The 18,841-nt window shown below is 38.1% G+C and overlaps 1 protein-coding gene across 5 annotated transcripts in view; it reads right to left on the bottom strand.

Annotated features, from left to right (window-relative positions):
• UBR1 (ubiquitin protein ligase E3 component n-recognin 1) overlaps positions 1–18,841 on the bottom strand; it is a 169,368-nt gene that overhangs the window by 120,682 nt on the left and 29,845 nt on the right. For 3 of the 5 annotated variants that reach the window (XM_027084071.1, XM_027084070.1, XM_027084072.1), the window contains 2 exons: positions 9,616–9,872; positions 6,859–6,937 (listed from right to left, as the gene is read on the bottom strand). In XM_027084071.1, the coding sequence (XP_026939872.1) occupies positions 6,859–6,937; positions 9,616–9,872 (336 nt within the window). Of the gene's footprint in view, positions 1–6,858; positions 6,938–9,615; positions 9,873–18,841 lie in introns of those variants that run through there. The other 2 variants (XM_027084073.1, XM_027084074.1) reach the window with 2 other exon arrangements.

An 18,841-nucleotide genomic window follows, 5' to 3' on the forward strand; every position in this document is an offset into this window, starting at 1 on the left:
GAAAGGCAACAAAAATTTTTATTTGTATTCTTTTGTATTATTTGAATTTTTAAAAGGTAAGTTTTATTGCATTGCCTAAATTATTTTTTTTAATGTTGTGTTTCAAAGATAATATATGAATACAAATTCTCATCATGTAGGATTATAGCAGGCTGTTAAAATAGATCCTGATCGTTATTTTTATACCTCAGAAAATACTGAGTTCTCATATATCCCTCCTTTTCCCTACCCACAGTTTCCCCTATTATGAACATCTTGCAATAGTGTGGCACATTTGTTGCAATTGAGGAGTCAATGTTGATACATTATTTTTTTTAAATTAAGTAATTTATATTTGGCTGCTTTGACTCTTAGTTGCTGCACGCGGGCTTTTCACTGCAGTGGCTTCTCTTGTCGCGGAGCACAGGTTCTAGGCACATGGGCTCAGTAGTTGTGGCACACGGGCTTAGTTGATCTGTGCTATGTGGGATCTTCTGGGACCAGGGCTTGAACCCGTGTCCCCTGCATTGGCAGGCAGATTCTTAACCACTGTGCCACCAGGGAAGTAAGTCCCTGATACATTAACTAAAGTCCATAATTTACATTTGGGTTCTCTCTTTGTGTTGTACATTTTGGGGGTCTTGACAAATGTATAATGACGTATATACACCACTACAGTATCACACAGGGTAGTTTTACTGCACTAAAAATTCCCTGTACTCCACCTATTCATCCCTCTATCCCTCCCACCATCATCTCCCAGCCTCAGCATCCACTGATCTTCTTACTGTCTCCATAGTGCTGCCTTTTCCAGAATGTCATACAGCTGGAACCATACAGTATATAGCCTTTTCACAATGGCTTCTTTCATTTAGAAACATGCATTTAAGGTCCTGCCATATCTTTTCATAGCTTGATAGATCATTTCTTTTTAGCACTGAATAATATTCCATTGTAGGACTTCCCTGGTGGTGGGCGCAGTGGTTAAGATTCTGCCTGCCAATGCAGGGGACACAGGTTCGAGCCCTGGTCCAGGAAGATCCCACGTGCCGTGGAGCAACCAAGCCTGTGTGCCACAACTACTGAGCCTGCACTCTACAGCCCGTGAGCCACAACTACTGAGCCCGTGTGCCACAACTACTGAAGCCCGTGTGCCCTATAGCCCATGCTCCGCAACAAGAGAAGCCACCACACTGAGAAGTCCGTGCACCACAACGAAGAGTAGCCCCCACTCGCTGGAACTAAAGAAAGCCTGCGCCAGCAACGAAGACCCAACGCAGCCAAAAATAAAAATAAAATAAATAAATAAAACATTTTTTAAAAATTCCATTGTATCAACGTACCAAAGTTTTTTCACCCATTCACCAACTGAAAGACATCTTGGTTGCACCCAAGTTTCAGCAAATATGAATAAAACTGCCATAAACATTTCTGTGCAGGTTTTTTGTGTGTTTTTTGTGGATATAAGTTTTCAATTCATTTGGGTAAATACCAAGGAGCATGATTGCTGGATTATGTGGTTACAGTGTATTTATTTCTATAAGAAACTGCCAAACTGTCTTCCAAAGTGGCTGTATCGTTTTGCATTCCCAACCCAGCAATGAATAGGAGTTCCTGTTCCTCCACATCCTCACCAGCATTTGGTATTGTCAATATTTTGGATTTCTGCCATTCTAATAGGTATGTAGTGGTATCTCACTATGGTTTTAATTTGTAATTCTCTAATGACATATGATGTTTTGCATCTTTTTGTGTGCTTATTGCCATTTACGTATCTTCTTGGTGAAGTGTCTGTTTCAGATCTTTTGCCCATTTTTAAAGCTGAGTTGTTCATTTTCTTACTGTTGAGTTTTAAGAGTTTTTTGTATATAGTGGATAACAATCCTTTATCAGATACATGTTTTGCAAAGCCTTCCACCCAGTCTGTGGCTTGTCTTTTTATTCTCTGAAAGGTCTCTATTTTTTAATCCAGTAATTCCACTTCTGAGAACCTAGCCTAAAAAATAATCTTACATATAGAAAAATGATTTACATATAAAGATATTTATAGCAATATTGCTTACAATTAAAAAAAACTGAAACCTGAACAAATTCTCCAATAGGTAAGCAGTTAAAATATATTATGGTTTAATATTATATACCCAATAAGTTCTAAAAGAAACATAATTGAATGCAAAATTGAATCCAAAAATTGAATGCATAATTATACATATTGTGCTTTTTCCATTTAAAAGTATAACATGAGAATTTTATTCTTCCTTTTACAACTCTGTAAGCTTCATTTGAAAACTGTTTTTTTCTGATTAGAGGAAACAGCTGTATGAATATACTATTTTTGTAACTCACTATTCTCATTTAACAACAAAAAGGAAACATTTATGGAGTTAAAAATAATCTTTGGGACTTCCCTGGTAGTACAGTGGTTAAGACTCCATGTTTCCATTGCAGGGGGCACAGATTTGATCCCTGGTCGGGGAACTAAGGTCCCACATACCACGTGGTGCAGCCAAAAAAATAATAATAATAATCTTAAACAGTGGGTGTTTTTATTTTGAGGATAAAAATGCAGAGGTTTACTGAAAGTTTTTTTAAAGATAGTACTTCAGTATATTCTTTCTTGTTTCATGGTTACCTTTTTGTGTGTATGTAAGAATGTTTAAGTTCTACTCTCTAAGCAAATTTCAATCATACAATAATACAGTGTTATCAACTATAGTCACCATGTTAAATACATTAGATCCTCAGACCTTATTTATCTTACTGTAGCTTTTTTTAAGGGATAAACTACTGAAAAGCTGGATATCACAAAGAAGGGTCACATTACACACAGCAGAACAAAAAGCTCCAATTTTTATCTGTTATTTTCCTGTTCTCAAAAGGTTTTTGTTTTGTTTTGTTTCTTGTTTTTTATGCCTCTACTTTACTTTCAATTCTCATCTTGGATTGTGCAAGATCACAGAGAAAACTCTTTGGAATGGGATATAAGTTTTACACATAAGGGAAAATTCAATTTTTGGCTCTTTGGTATTAAATTAAAATTTATATGAACACATGAAGTTTGACACTTAAAAACAACCTCAACAGGGCTTCCCTGGTGACGCAGTGGTTAAGAATCCGCCTGCCAATGCAGGGGACATGGGTTCGAGCCCTGGTCCGGGAAGATCCCACATGCCGCAGAGCAACTAAGCCCACGCACCACAACTACTGAGCCTGCGCTCTACAGCCTGCGAGCCACAACTACTGAAGCCTGCGCACCTAGAGCCCGTGCTCCGCAACAAGAGAAGCCACTGCAATGAGAAGCCCACGCACCACAACAAAGAGCAGCCCCCACTCACTGCAACTAGAGAAAGCCCACGCGCAGCAACAAAGACCCAATGCAGCCAAAAATAAAATTTAAAAAAAAACAATAAAAAGTTAAGATAGTTAAGTATTCATTGATATGATTTTTTATCATAAACAATATATAATCAAGACGAACTATTTTTGTGTCTGCAAGTCAGGTGCTATCAAGCAAACAGCAATCCTTTTTAAATGTTTAACTCAAAGACAAATAGGAAGACTCAATAAATTTTAATTTTCCAAATGTTCTCAGAAAGAATTATCAGAAGCATCCTCCAGTTATAAAACACAGTTGGGTAATCCATTTACCCCAAATGAAACACCTGTGTGTGTTGTGAGGTAGCAATGATAGAACTATGATCTTCTGTGGTGATAACACCCGCAACGCAGAAGCATTCTCTCTTCACATGAAGAGTGTGAATAACAAGAAGGGATGGAGAGTCACCTTTCATTATTTCATCAACTATTGGTGTTTTCACAGTATTTTAAATGCCTGATTTCAATTTTACAACAACAATACCAATATTTATTCTGAAAGGTAATCGTATGTTCCAAGTAGCAGAACTTCCAACACGATCTCTAAGAATAATTCAAAGTTCTTTTTTTGGCCGCACTGTGTGGCTTGCAGGATCTCAGTTCCCTAACCAGGGACTGAACTTGGGCCATAGCAGTGAAAGCACTGAGTCCTAACCGCTAGACCACCAGAGAACTCCCTAATTCGCAGTTCTGAACCATGCTTCAGAAAAACATTTCCAGCAGTGCAGGATTTATTCCTATTTCATCGTTGGTAATAACTGCAAATGTCACTGCAGGAACTTTACATTCTTCTGCTGCAGACTTTAAGACTGCTGTGAAAGGTGTACTTTTGGGAACACTGAGTACTCCGTAAGGCAGACAGCAGCATGACTTTAAAGGAAAACTTGGACATGGTGGAGCAGGTCTGGACAGAGTTGCCATGCCATCTCCGTGCAGCAGCCCCACTTCCTCTGTGGTGCCGGGGACTGCAAAAGTTGTTCTGTGCTATTCTGTGACAAAAGGTTTTTCTTGGTGCTTTCTTCACATAGTACCTGATCTTGGGTCTGCATCCCCATCGTTATTCTTTTCTTCCCCTTCTCTGCAGCAACACAGATCCCTTCTTATTTCTTCTCATCTTTTTTTTAAATGGCTTCATTTTTTCTTTTATTATGTTTTTTATTATAAAAAGAATATACACAATGTATAGGCAAGTTACAAAGTATAATAATAAAATGATCCAGCATCTAACACAAGAGAATATTAATACTGTTGATGTTCCCTCTGTGATCATCCACTTGCCCTGGAGGTTACTATTACGTGAGTTGTATTTATTAGTCATTCCCTCACTTTTCTTTAAAAATTTCACCACACATAATAGGTATTCCAGAAAGACTCTACCAAATTATTCTCCCACCAAAAGTCTTCTGTTCTCTTCACACTCACTTTTGAAGGGTAATATTTTTAAAAGCTTATGAACATAATTTTTTATTAGTTACATAACAGCCCATCCTTCTGAAAACTCAAAGGTTCCTGAGTAAGCTGTGTACGCACCCTCTACAAGAAGAGCTCTGCAAAAACCTAAAGATGATAAACCTAAGCATGCTTCATAAAAGAGTGCTTTGTGGTGGCAGTGTAGACTGGTAAACTTTCAATACTCGAAGGTAGCTTAGTGAAGAAGTTCCTAAAATTTAACAGACAAGTTTTACCAGTCCACGGAAAATCAGAAAAGGAAGGAATAAGGAATGTGATGAGCTCTTTAACAGAGCTACATGTATGCAATCTAAAGACCTGCTCTTTAGTCTGAGATTATCCTACTTTCTTGGAATTAAATTTTTTTTCTTCATAAAATGATAGGAGATGGTAGGTATTTTTTGGTTGCTGTTCATGTGCTCTTTTTAAAATTAAAATTGAACTTCCCTAGCCAAATAAAAATTTGAAAACCCTATGTCTTACCCAAGTCTTGTGAAATTGTACTGGACCACAAAATCCCAAAGTTTGGCAACTGGAAAACTCTGGCCTTGAGACTTCAGCATCTCTCCCCCTTAACATCCCAGAGTAAAACTAAGAAGAAATTAACAACTTCCTCATTGTCTCTACTTCTGGCATCCTTTCTTGAGTTCTCCAACATAAGGAAAAAACTATAATAAATGGAGACGACTGGGAAATATGAAATTAACCAATGATCAACTTTGTAAATTCCATCACTGATTAGCTTTGCAATGTTAGGAAAACATTTTAACCACACTATATGATAGGCTCCTCATGTTTTTTCTTTTGCACAATAATAAAAATACATATATATATATATATAACATATATCTATAGCTTATCATTTCCTGAGATAGAAGCACTAATGTTGAAGCCAGTCTAAAAACATGAACCACACTTTCAGCTCTATGGAAGAAATAGTCTACATAACTTTAAGATGTTATTTACATTTACATGGGACCTTTGGCATATTATATGTACAAAGAGAAACATCAATTATTATATCTGCCCAAGCCCAGAGCACAGAACCAATACTGTTACTTGAAAAATACATTTCAGCTCAAAATAACAAAGTTGTCTGAAGATGTCACAGGAGAGGCAAATCCCTCAACCTCACTACTAATTAAGAAAATTAAACTAAGACCACCATGTGATACCATTATATACCCACCAAACTGGCTAAAATTTAAAAGACTAGCAACACCAAATCTTGTAAGTGTGTGTTGGTATAACCACTTTGGAAAACACTATCTACTATGACTTAAGATATACCCTAGAACTCAGCAATTCTATTCCAGATATATACCCTGGATAAACTCCTGTACATGTGTACCAAAATACACAAATAAGAATGTCCACAGCAGAATTGTTTTAATACAATAACAGTCCCAAATTGGAAACAATCTACATATCTATATACAGTACAATGAATAAAGACAATATGGATTATTAAACCCTATAAGGTAAATGGACAAAATATATATATGCGTATATATATATATATATATAAGTATATACTTAATGCCGAGTGAAAGCTACTCAACAAGAAAAAGATACAGAATGACTCCATCTGTACAGAATTCAAAAACAGAACCATTCAATATGATTTGGGTGATAAGCTAAAAGGGAAATCAAGGAAACCATTATCACAAAACACAGGAGAGAGAGATTATCACAAAGGAGGAGAGAAGGATGGTGATCCAGAAGGAACAAATGGGAGGCCACTGAGAGCTGGAAATGTCTCATTTCTTGACCTAAGTAGTGGTTACACAGGTGTTCATTTTATAGTTATTCTTTAAGCTGTTCATATGCTTTATACAATCTTCTGCATAAAAATGATGTATCTCAAAAATTAAAAAATTGTAAGGAGCTGCATCTTGAAGTAGTAGATGTCTTATCACATGATATGTTTAACCAGAGCTAAAGGTTCACAAATCAGGTCTGTTACAGCAGGAACTCAAGTACTAGTCAGGAATTTGGACTAGCTGGCCATCAGACTCCTGCCAATCTAGAGATTTTAGGCATCTATTTTCATACCTTGTAACGATGATTTTTATGAACACTATTCTGGAAGCAGTCCATACAGAGTACACATGTTGGATCAATTGCACAGTCCCTGAAAAAGATTAAAAATCAGACTCCAAAATTTACATGACTCCTGCTGATGCTCAAGGTATGACTATAAAATAATGTGAATGAATTTCCTATATCATGCACAAACTGATTATGAAAATACTTTAAAAACTGAATTCCAGGGACTTCCCTGGCAGTCCAGTGGTTAAGACTTCACCTTCCAAGGCAGGGGGTGTGGGTTCAATCCCTGATCGGGGAGCTAAGATTCCCACATGCCTTGTGGCCAAAAAACCAATACATAAAACAGAAGCAGTATTGTTAACAAATTCAATAAAGACTTTAAAGTCAAAAAGACACGTGCACCCCAATGTTCACTGAAGCACTATTTTCAATAGCCAGGTCATGGAAGCAACCTAAACGCCCATCGACAGACGAATGGATAAAGACGTTGTGGTACATATATACAGTGGAATATTACTCAGCCATAAAAAGGAACGAAATTGGGTCATTTGTAGAGACACGGATGGACCTAGAGACTGTCATACAGAGTGAAGTAAGTCAGAAAGAGAAAAACAAATATTGTATATTAATGCATATATGTGGAATCTAAAAAATGGTACAGATGAACCGGTTTGCAAGGCAGAAATAGAGACACAGATGTAGAGAACAAACATATGGACACAAAGGGGGGAAAGTTGGGGGTGGTAGGGGTGGTGTGATGAATTGGGATTGACATATATACACTAATATGTATAAAATAGATAACTAGTAAGAACCTGATGTATAAAAAATAAATAAAATTCAAAAAAAAATTCATTTTCTGGTGCTCCATTTGGTAGCACATATACCAAAATTAGTTTTCTGAAAAATCATCAGCTTTTTTTCATTCTCTGCATCATCTTACCCTATTACAGTTATGAATGTATTTTACAGACACTGATTGTTCACTGGTAAATGAGGCTTGGTTAAAGACAAAATTCATTAGAATGTAAGCAACATAAATTAAAGGATTTTAATTTATTTTATTATAATGATATGTCCCAAGCATGTAGATCAGTGCCTGGCACACAACAGGTATTCAATGAATATTTACTGAATAAATTAAATTCAATCTCTCTTAATCTCTTTCCTAATAAAAACTTCTAAAATGTAATATTTTATTTAATACTTTCAAGGAAACATTAACAATAATATATATTAGTGCAAAGTGCAAAATTAATTTTTAAAATATTTATTTAGAAAAGTTGAAGAGATGGAATTCGGCAGTTTTAAAAATGAATTTTTATAGGCTAATAAGTAAAAACTGACTAATAATAGCCTCTAAAATATAATATCATCTACTAACCTATTCAGAGCAGGATTTGTCAACCTCAGCAGTACTGACATTTTGAACTGAATAATTATTTGCTGGCGATATAGGTGACTGTCCGTGTGCCATAGGATGTTTAAGCAGCAACCCTGGTCTCTACCCACTAGATGCCAGTACCATTCCCCTAGCTGTGACAATTAAAAATGCCTCCATGACCCTTTTGGAGAAATGAGGTCTACAAATATCTACTATGCTTTAGCTGAAATTGACCAGGCTTCAGCTAAAAATATATAACAAGATAAATGAAACTTACTGTCATATAGCAAAATAGAAATAAAATACTAAAGCTGACTGTTTCCTGAGAAAGGAAGAGAATAAAGAAAAGCAGTATGTTCTAGACAACTGTTAACTATACATAAACCAGTCAAACCTAGAATTACAGTGAAGCAAAAAACAATTCTCTGTATAAAATCTAAAACTTCACATTCCTAACCTAAACAACCTCTAATAAAAGAAAGAAAAGGGCCTCCCTGGTGGCGCAGTGGTTGAGAGTCCGCCTGCTGATGCAGGGGACACGGGTTCGTGCCCCGGTCCGGGAGGATCCCACATGCCACGGAGCGGCTGGGCCCGTGAGCCATGGTCGCTGAGCCTGCACGTCCGGAGCCTGTGCTCCCCAACAGGAGAAGCCACAACAGTGAGAGGCCCGCGTACCGCAAAAAAAAAAAAAAAAGAAAGAAAAAAAAACTAAAAGTGTTGTTAAGATCTAAAAGTTAAAAGTTTCAGGCAGGAGTAGAGAATAAAAAAGTTCTCTGTGTTACCATGCTGTGTTAAGTCAATCTCTCTCACAAAAGGCAAAAAAAAAGCCTAAAGCTGTTTCCAGTTTCCTTACCACTGGCCTCTTCTATCCAACTAAGTTACAAATGCTCCTACAGGTCCACAACTCTCTGATACCAAATCTCACTTGGTGGCGGAAAAATGACCTGCAATGACAAGGGACTATAGACCTTATTTATACCACTTGCTGTGAACAGTCATAGGTTTCTTACAGAAATGCTCTGTTTGATTACAGGATCCTGACCTGACTCCACTAGGGAAGTATTCAGAATTCTGAAATACATGTGGCGCCAAGAGTTTCAGATAAGGGTGTATGGACTATGTTATAAACAAGGCAAAAATATATCTCTTATATACTTCTGGAGAACAGGAAGAAAAAGTGAGAGAACTGTTTAAGTCATATATTTAAAAACAAGCTGTATTAGCAAAAACAAACTTATAGTGCACAATAAAACAAAGTAAATTATGTAGAATTAAATATATTATAAATAGTAATATACCAAGAAAGGTACATCATAAAATACATACAGAACACCAAGTTGTTATTATAACCAATCCTGTACATTTCTAAATCTTACCTACAAGAATATGTTGTCTCTCCACTTTTGAAAACCTTCCCACAGAGTTGAAATGCTCCACTGTGCTTCAATTTCTCTAAGCAAATATCTGGATCTTCTCCAAATAAGTACCATTCCAGTGGAGTAACTATTGACATTTGTATATTCTCCTCCTGCTTTTCCAAGTCTGGTTCCATTTCAGCAAAATAAATTTCGGGCACCAATCGTGCCAAATGGTTCAAGAAAGTAGTATGAAAATCAATTTGCTGATGCCACCACTGAAAAACAAAACAAAACAAAAATTAAACTTTGTTACAAGTTCCTTCTTAAAAATCTAGGGGCACCAGTAATTGTGTAGTTTCAGAGGAACTGATTTACAATATATTCTTCCTTTATACTTCACCAATACAAAAGGAAAGTAAATGATTTTTTTTTAAAAAAAAGGCTTGGAAATAAGTGGTTGTCCCCATATCACAGATATCTGGAAAAAAGAAGTGCAGCTATAGTGGATGGAGAATTACTCTTCCCTTCTGAAATGGTCAACTCCTGGTGTGTGAAGATTCTATTATCAGTCAAAGGCTGTAGAGACAAAGTATTCCCCATACCAGTAGTTTAACTATTTTATTTTCTTCTTACAATTTTATTGAGATATAATTGACATATAGCACTTATAAGTTTAAGGTATACAGCATAATTATCTGACTTACATATATCATGAAATGATCACCACAATAGTTTTAGTGAACATCCATCATCTCACACAGAAACAAAATTAAATGAATAGAAAAAAAAAAGTGTTTTTCCTTGTGATAAAAACTCTTAGGATTTACTCTCTAGTAGTTTAATTATTTAAAGGAACCATAGCGTTTAATGAGAGATCAAAATGAATGAGTGCCAGAGTTTTCAGAACACAAAAAGCACTAACCATAGAAGAAAAAAACAGATAAATTGGACCTCAGCAAAAGTAAAACCTTCTGCTCTTCAAAAGAAACTGTTACAGATGGCATTTCTGCCATGCTTATTTATACATGAAAACATGTTCAACATCATTAAATCATTAGAGAAGCGCAAATTAAGACAACAATGAGGAGAAACCAAGATGGCGGCGGAGTAGAAGGACGTGGAGTTCATCTCTCTCCACAAAAGCATCAAGAATACATCTACAGATGGAACAATTCTCAAAGAACACCGGCTGAACACTAGCAGACCTCGGACACCAGAAACGACGAGAGACACCCCTGCATAACCGGGTAGGATGAAAGTAAGAAGGGAAAAATAAGAGGAGAAAAAGTGGGACAGGATCTGTGCCCCTCAGGGGAGCTGAAGCACAGAGGTTCCCGCATCCAGGGAAGCCCCCTCACTGATGGGGAAATCACTTGGGACAGAAGGCAAACATCTGAGGCTGTCAGAGGAGGATGAAATGGCTGGTCTGTAGCAGACGGGACAGAGTGAGACCTACACAGATGGTCAGTGCCACAGGCCTGTGTGCCCCAGACTGGGACGTGTGTCTGCCAGTTCACACGGGGGCTGAGAGCTGGAACATGGGGATTAGGAAGCAAACCTGCGGGGAGAACTGCTGTTGGCTGCAAGGAGACAGCCTGAGGGGACAGGAGGGAGGAAATCAGCAACCGGGACACTTATGAAGGAAACCCAAACTGCCATAGAAGCAAGGCACCACTATTGAATGACGTGCAGTGGGTGGAACCACCACAGCAGCCTCTCTCTCCCCACGCACTGACCCCTGCCCCAACAGGCGCTAGGAAAAGCTGCCAGAACTGACCTTCTCATGCCGGTCACCAGGCGCTAGGAAAGGCTCCCACTAGGGCCAGATCTCTCATGCCCATGGCCACCAGTTTTCCTGCGTACCTGTCGCTGCCAGGGCCCCCAAGACCCAGGCAGTCATGCCACCTCCGCGCCCTGTCCTCACCAGAGCAGACCTGAGGGCTCCAAGGCAGCCTCGGAAGCAGACTCCGGTGGGTGGCACACACGCAAAGGTGGGGTTAAAACCACAGCTGAGCCCCAGGGGCGGGGCGACTAAAGAAGAGGAACAAAAATCTTTCCGTGCAGCTACACAAACTGCACGTTAAATCCCCGCGATCGTCTTGGTAAATCCTCCATCTATGAAATATCTGAACGGACAACGAGTGTTCCCAGAACAGAAACCAGTCTAGTGCTAGCAGCTATGGACTTTGGGGACTAGTACACCCAGGAGTTGGGCCATGTCAGAGTCCTAGCTGTCCCCCAGTACCCAAAGAGAGACCAGAAACCTACCTAGAGGTTTTGGAGGGTGGCCTGGGGATACAGAGGTTGGCTGTGACTCAAGGTGAGGGCAAGGACACTGACAGTTGAGACCCCAGGAAAATATAATTATTACTATTTTTTTAATGTTTTGTTTTGTCCTGTATATTTTATTATTTGTTTTTATTTAGTTTTTTAAATTTATAATATATTTTTTCTATTTCTACATTACTTTTTTGTTGTTCTGTGTTTTTAACTTGCTTTTTTTTTCTTTGTGCTATTTAACTTTTATTTATTGTTTTTGTGTGTTTGTTTTGTATTCCTTGCTTTTTCCTTCAATTTACATTCTGCTTTTGTTTTTGTTTTTCTGGTTAGTTTTGCTTTTAATTGTTTAATTTTGTTTTGGGATTCTTTTGTTGGTCTGGCTGTTCTTTTTCATTTTCTCTGTTTTATGTTTTGGTTTCTTATTTTGTACGTGTGTGTGTGTATGTGTGTGTGTGTGTGTGTGTGATTATTCTTGTTTCTGTTTGGTTTTACTTTTACCATTTGGGGTTTTGTTTGTCTCTTCCTTTGTTTGTTTCTTTCTTTTTAATTGTTGCTGTTGCTTCTTGCTTGTTTTTGTCTTTGCTATTTATCCCGAGTTTTGTATGTCTGTTTTCATTTGTTTTCTTCCTACCCTTTTATTTCTTTCTTTATTCTTTTCTTTTTTTTCCCCCATTTTTGCTGAGCTGTGTGGCATGCGGGGTCTTGGTTTCCAGACAGGGGGTCAGGCCTGAGCCTCTGAGGTGGGAGTGCCGAGCCCAGGAAACTGGAATGCCAGAGAATTCCTGGCCCCAGAGCTCTCCCGGGAGTCTCCATCTCAACTCCAAGACCCGACTCCACCCAACTGCCTGCAGGCTCCACTGCTGGACACCCCATGACAAACAACAAACAAGACAGGAACACAAACCCAACCATCAGCAGACAGGCTGCCTAAAGTCGTACTAAGGCCACAGACACCCCAAAACACACCACCTGACACAGCCCTGTCTATCACGGGGAAAAGATCCAGCTCCACCCACCAAAACGCAGGCACCAGTCCTTCCCACCAGGAAGCCTAAACAAGTCACTGGACCAAACTCACCCACTGGGGGCAGACACCAGAAGCAAGAGGAACTATGACCCTGCAACCTGCGGAAAGGAGACCTCAAACACAGTAAGTTAGACAAAGGAGAAGACACAGAAATACGCAGCAGATGAAGGAGCAAGGTAAAAACCCACCAGACCAAACAAATGAAGAGGAAATAGGCAGTCCACATGAAAAGAATTCAGAGTAATGATAGTAAAGATGACCCAAAATCTTGGAAACAGAATGGAGAAAATACAAGAAATGTTTAACAGAGACCTATAAAAACTAAAGAACAAACAAACAGTGATGAACAACACAATAACTGAAATTAAAAAACAAAATAGAAGGAATCAATAGCAGAATAACTGAGGCAGAAGAACGGATAAGTGACCTGGAAGATAGAATGGTGGAAATAACAGCCAAGGAGCAGAATAAAGAAAAAAGAATGAAAAGAATTGAAGACAGTCTCAGAGACCACTGGGACAACATTAAACGCACCAACATTCGAATTATAGTGGTCCCAGAGGAAGAACAGAAAGAGAAAGGGTCTGAAAAAAATGTGAAGAGATTATTGTTGAAAACTTTCCTAACATGGGAAAGGAAATAGTCAATCAAGTCCAGGAAGTGCAGGGAGTCCAGGCAGGATAAACCCAAGGAGAAAAATGCTGAGACACATATTAATCAAACTATCAAAAATTAAATACAAAGAAAAAATATTAAAAGCAGCAAGGGAAAAACAACAAATAACATACAAGGGAATCCATGCAAGGTTATCAGCTGATCTTTCAGCAGAAACTCTATAGGCCAGAAGAGAGTGGCAGGATATATTTAAAGTGATGAAAGGGAAAAATCTACAACCAAGATTACGCTACCCAGCAAGGCTCTCACTCAGATCTCACAGAGAAATCAAAAGCTTTACAGACAAGCAAAAGCTAAGAGAATTCAGCACCACCAGACCAACTTTACAACAAATGCTAAAAGAACTTCTCTAGGTAGGAAACACAAGAGAAGAAAAAGACCTACAAAAACAAACCCAAAACAATTTAAAAAATGGTAACAGGAACATACATATTGATAATTACTTTATATGTAAATGGATTAAATGCTCCAACCAAAACACACAAAGTGGCTGAATGAATATAAAAACAAGATCTGTATATATGTTGCCCACAAAACACCCACTTCAGACCTAGGGACACATACAAACTGAAAGTGAGGGGATGGAAAAAGATATTCCATGCAAATAGAAATCAAAAGAAAGCTGGAGTAGCAATACTCATATAAGACAAAATAGACTTTAAAATAAAGACTGTTACAACAAAGGACACAACATAATGATAAAGGGATCAATCCAAGAGGATATAACAATTGTAAATATGTACGCACCCAACACAGAAGCACTTCAATACATAAGGCAAATGCTGACAGCCAAAATAGTGGAAATCGACAGTAACACAATAGTGAGGGACTTCAACACTACACTTACACCAACAGATAGATCATCCAGAAAGAAAACTAATAAGGAGTCACAAGCCTTATATGACACATTAAACCAGATAGACGTAATTGATATCTATAGGACAATCCATCCGAAAGCAGCAAAATACACTTTCTTCTGAAGTGCACATGGAACATTCTCCAGGACAGATCACATCTTGGGTCACAAATCAACCCTTGGTAAATTTAAGAAAACTGAAATCGTATCAAGCATCTTTTCTGACCACGATACTATGAGATTAGAAATCAATTACGGAGGAAAAAAACCGTAAAAAACACAAACACACAGAGGCTAAACAATATGCTACTAAAGAACCAAAAGATCACTGAAGAAATCAAAGACGAAATCAAAAAATACCTACAAACAAATTACAACAAAAACACGACGATCCAAAACCTATGGGATGCAGCAAAAGCAGTTCTAAGAGGGAAGTTTACAGAAACACAAGCCTACGTCAAGAAACAGGAAAAATCTCAAATAAACAATCTAACCTTACACCTAAAGGAACTACAGAAAGTGGAACAAACAAAACACAAAGTTAGCAGAAGGAAAGAAATCATAAAGATCAGAGCAGAAATAAATGAAATAGAAACAAAGAAAACAACAGCAAAGATCAATAAAACTAAAAGCTGGTTCTCTGTGGTTTCCCTGGTGGCGCAGTGGTTGAGAGTCCGCCTGCCGATGCAGGGGACACAGGTTCGTGTCCCGGTCCAGGAAGATCCCACAGGCTGCGGAGCGGCTGGGCCCATGAGCCATGGCCGCTGAGCCTGCGCGTCCAGAGCCTGTGCTCTGCAACAGGAGAGGCGACAACAGTGAGAGAGTCGCATACCGCCAAAAAAAAAAAAAAAAAACGCTGGTTCTTTGAGAGCATAAACAAAATTGATAAACCTTTAGCCAGACTCATCAAGAAAAAGAGGGAGAGGACTCAAATCAATAAAATTAGAAATGAAAATGGAGAAATTATAAGAGACACCACAGAAATACAAATCATCATAAGAGACTACTACAAGCAACTCTATGACAATAAAATGGACAACCTGGAAGAAATGGACAAACTCTTAGAAAGGCATAACCTTCCAAGACTGGACCAGGAAGAAATAGAAAATATGAACAGACCAATCACAAGTAATGAAATTGAAACTGTAATTAAAAATCTTCCAAGGGCTTCCCTGGTGGCGCAGTGGTTGAGAGTCCGCCTGCCAATGCAGGGGACACGGGTTCGTGCCCTGGTCCGGGAAGATCCCACATGCCGCGGAGCGGCTGGGCCCGTGAGCCATGGCCGCTGGGCCTGCACGTCCGGAGCCTGTGCTCCGCAACGGGAGAGGCCACAACAGTGAGAGGCCCGCGTACCGCAAAAAAAAAAAAAAAAAAAAAAATCTTCCAACAAACAAAAGCCCAGAACCAGATGGCTTCACAGGTGAATTCTACAAAACATTTAGAGAAGAGCTAACACCCATCCTTCTCAAACTCTTCCAAAAACTTGCAGAGGAAGGAACACTCCAAAACTCATTCTATGAAGCCACCATCACCCTGATACAAAAACCAGACAAAGATACTACAAAAAAAGGAAATTACAGACCAATATCACTGATGAATATAGATGCAAAAATCCTCAACAAAATACTAGCAAACAGAATCCAACAACACATTAAAAGGATCATACACCATGATCAAGTGGGATTTATCCCAGGGATGCAAGGATTCTTCAATATATGCGAATCAATCAATGCAATACACCATATTAACAAATTGAAGAATAAAAACCATATGATCATCTCAATAGATGCAGAAAAAGCTTTTGACAAAATTCAACACCCAATTATGATAAAAACTCTCCAGAAAGTGGGCATAGAGGGAACCTACCTCAACATAAGAAAGGCCATATATGACAAACCAACAGCAAACATCATTCTCAATGGTGAAAAACTGAAAGCATTTCCTCTAAGATCAGGAACAAGCCAAGGATGTCCACTCTCACCACTATTAATCAACATAGTTTTAGAAGTGCTAGCCACAGCAGTCAGAGAAGAAAAAGAAATAAAAGGAATATCAATTGGAAAAGAAGAAGTAAAACTGTCACTGTTTGCAGATGACATGATACGACACATAGAGAATCCTAAAGATGCTACCAGAAAACTACCAGAGCTAATCAATGAATTTGGTAAAGTTCCAGGATACAAAATTAATGCACAGAAATCTCCTGCATTCCTATACACTAACAACGAAAGATCAGAAAGAGAAATTAAGGAAATAATCTCATTCACCATAGCAACAAAAAGAATAAAATACCTAAGAATAAACCTACCTAAGGAGACAAAAGACCTGTATGCAGAAAACTATAAGACACTGATGAAAGAAACCAAAGATGACACAAACAGATGGAGAGATATACCATGTTCTTGGATTGGAAGAATCAATATTGTGAAGATGACTACACTACCCAAAGCAATCTACAGATTCAATGCAATCCCTATCAAATTACCAATGGCATCTTTTACAGAACTGGAACAAAAAATCTTAAAATTTCTATGGAGACACAAAAGACCCCAAAGAGCCAAAGCAGTCTCGAGGGAAAAAAATGGAGCTGGAGGAATCAGACCCCCTGACTTCAGATTAGACTACAAAGTTACAGTAATCAAGATAATATGGTACTGGCACAAAAACAGAAACAAAGATCAATGGAATACGATACAAAGCCCAGAGATAAATCCACACACCCATGATCAACTAATCTATGACAAAGGAGGCAAGGATATACAATGGAGAAAAGACAGTCTCTTCAACAAGTGGTGCTGGGAAAACTGGACAGCTACCTGTAAAAGATGAAATTAGAGCACTCCCTAACACCATACACAAAAATAAATTCAAAATGGATTAGAGACCTAAATGTAAGACCAGACACTATAAAACTCTTAGAGGAAAACATAGGAAGAACACTCTTTGACATAAATCACAGAATCACAGCAAGATCTTTTTTGATCCACCTCCTAGAGTAATGGAAATAAAAACAAACAAATGGGACCTAATGAAACTTAAAAGCTTTTGCAAAGCAAAGGAAACTACAAACAAGACGAAAAGACAACCCTCAGAATGGGAGAAAATATTTGCAAACATATCAATGGACAAAGGATTAATCTCCAAAATATATAAACAGCTCATGCAGCTCAATATTAAAAAAACAAACAACCTAATCAAAAAATGGGCAGAAGACCTAAATAGACATTTCTCCAAAGAAGACATACAGATGGCCAAGAAGTACATGAAAAAAGCTGCTCAACATCACTAATATTAGAGAAATGCAAATCAAAACTACAATGAGGTATCACCTGACACCAGTCAGAATGGGCATCATCAGAAAATCTACAAACCACAAATGCTGGAGAGGGTGTGGAGAAAAAGGGACCCTCTTGCACTGTTGGTGGGAATGTAAATTGATACAGCCACTATGGAGAACAGTATGGAGGTTCTTTAAAAAACTAAAAATAGAACTACCATGTGACCCAGTAATCCCACTACTGGGCATACACCCAGAGAAAACCATAATTCGAAAAGACACATGCACCCCATGGAAGCAACCTAAATGCCCATCGACAGACGAATGGATAAAGAAGATGTGGTACATATATACACTGGAATATTACTCAGCCATAAAACAGAATGAAATTGGGTCATTTGTAGAGATGTGGATGGATCTAGAGACTGTCATAGAGAGTGAAGTTAAGTCAGAAAGAAAAAAACAAAAATCATATATTAATGCACATATGTGGAACCTAGAAAAATGGTACTGATAAAACGTTTTGCAGGGCACAAATAGAGACACAGATGTATAGAAGAAACGTATGGACACCAAGGGAGCAAAGTGGCGAGGAGGTAGGTGGTGGTGGGATGAATTGGGAGATTGGGATTGACATATATACACTAATATGTATAAAATAGATAACTAATAAGAAATTGCTGTTTTAAAAAATAAAATTTGAATGATAAAATAATAATAAAATGGTAGCTCTAATGTCAACCACATCAATAATTACATTAAATTTTTTTAATTAAAAAAAGAAGTAACAAAGGATTAATCTGCAAAATATACAAACAGATCATATATCTCAATATCAAAAGCAAACAAACCAATCTAAAAATGGGCAGAAGCCCTAAAGAGACATTTCACCAAAGAAGATATGGAGATGGCCAAGAGGCACATGAAAAGATGCTCAACATCACTAATAATTAGAAAAAGGCAAATCAAAACTACGAGATATCACCTCACACCAGTCAGAATGGCCATCATCATGAAATCTATAAACAATAAATGCTGGAGAGGGTGTGGAAAAAATGGAACCCTCTTGCACTTTTGGTGGGAATGTAAATTGATACAGCCTCTGTGGAGAACAGTATGGAGGTTCCTT

Source organism: Aethalodelphis obliquidens, unplaced genomic scaffold (genome assembly GCF_003676395.1).
Source record: "Aethalodelphis obliquidens isolate GAN/ISIS:26980383/991018 unplaced genomic scaffold, ASM367639v1 scaffold51, whole genome shotgun sequence".
In the NCBI taxonomy this organism is placed as follows: domain Eukaryota; kingdom Metazoa; phylum Chordata; class Mammalia; order Artiodactyla; family Delphinidae; genus Aethalodelphis; species Aethalodelphis obliquidens.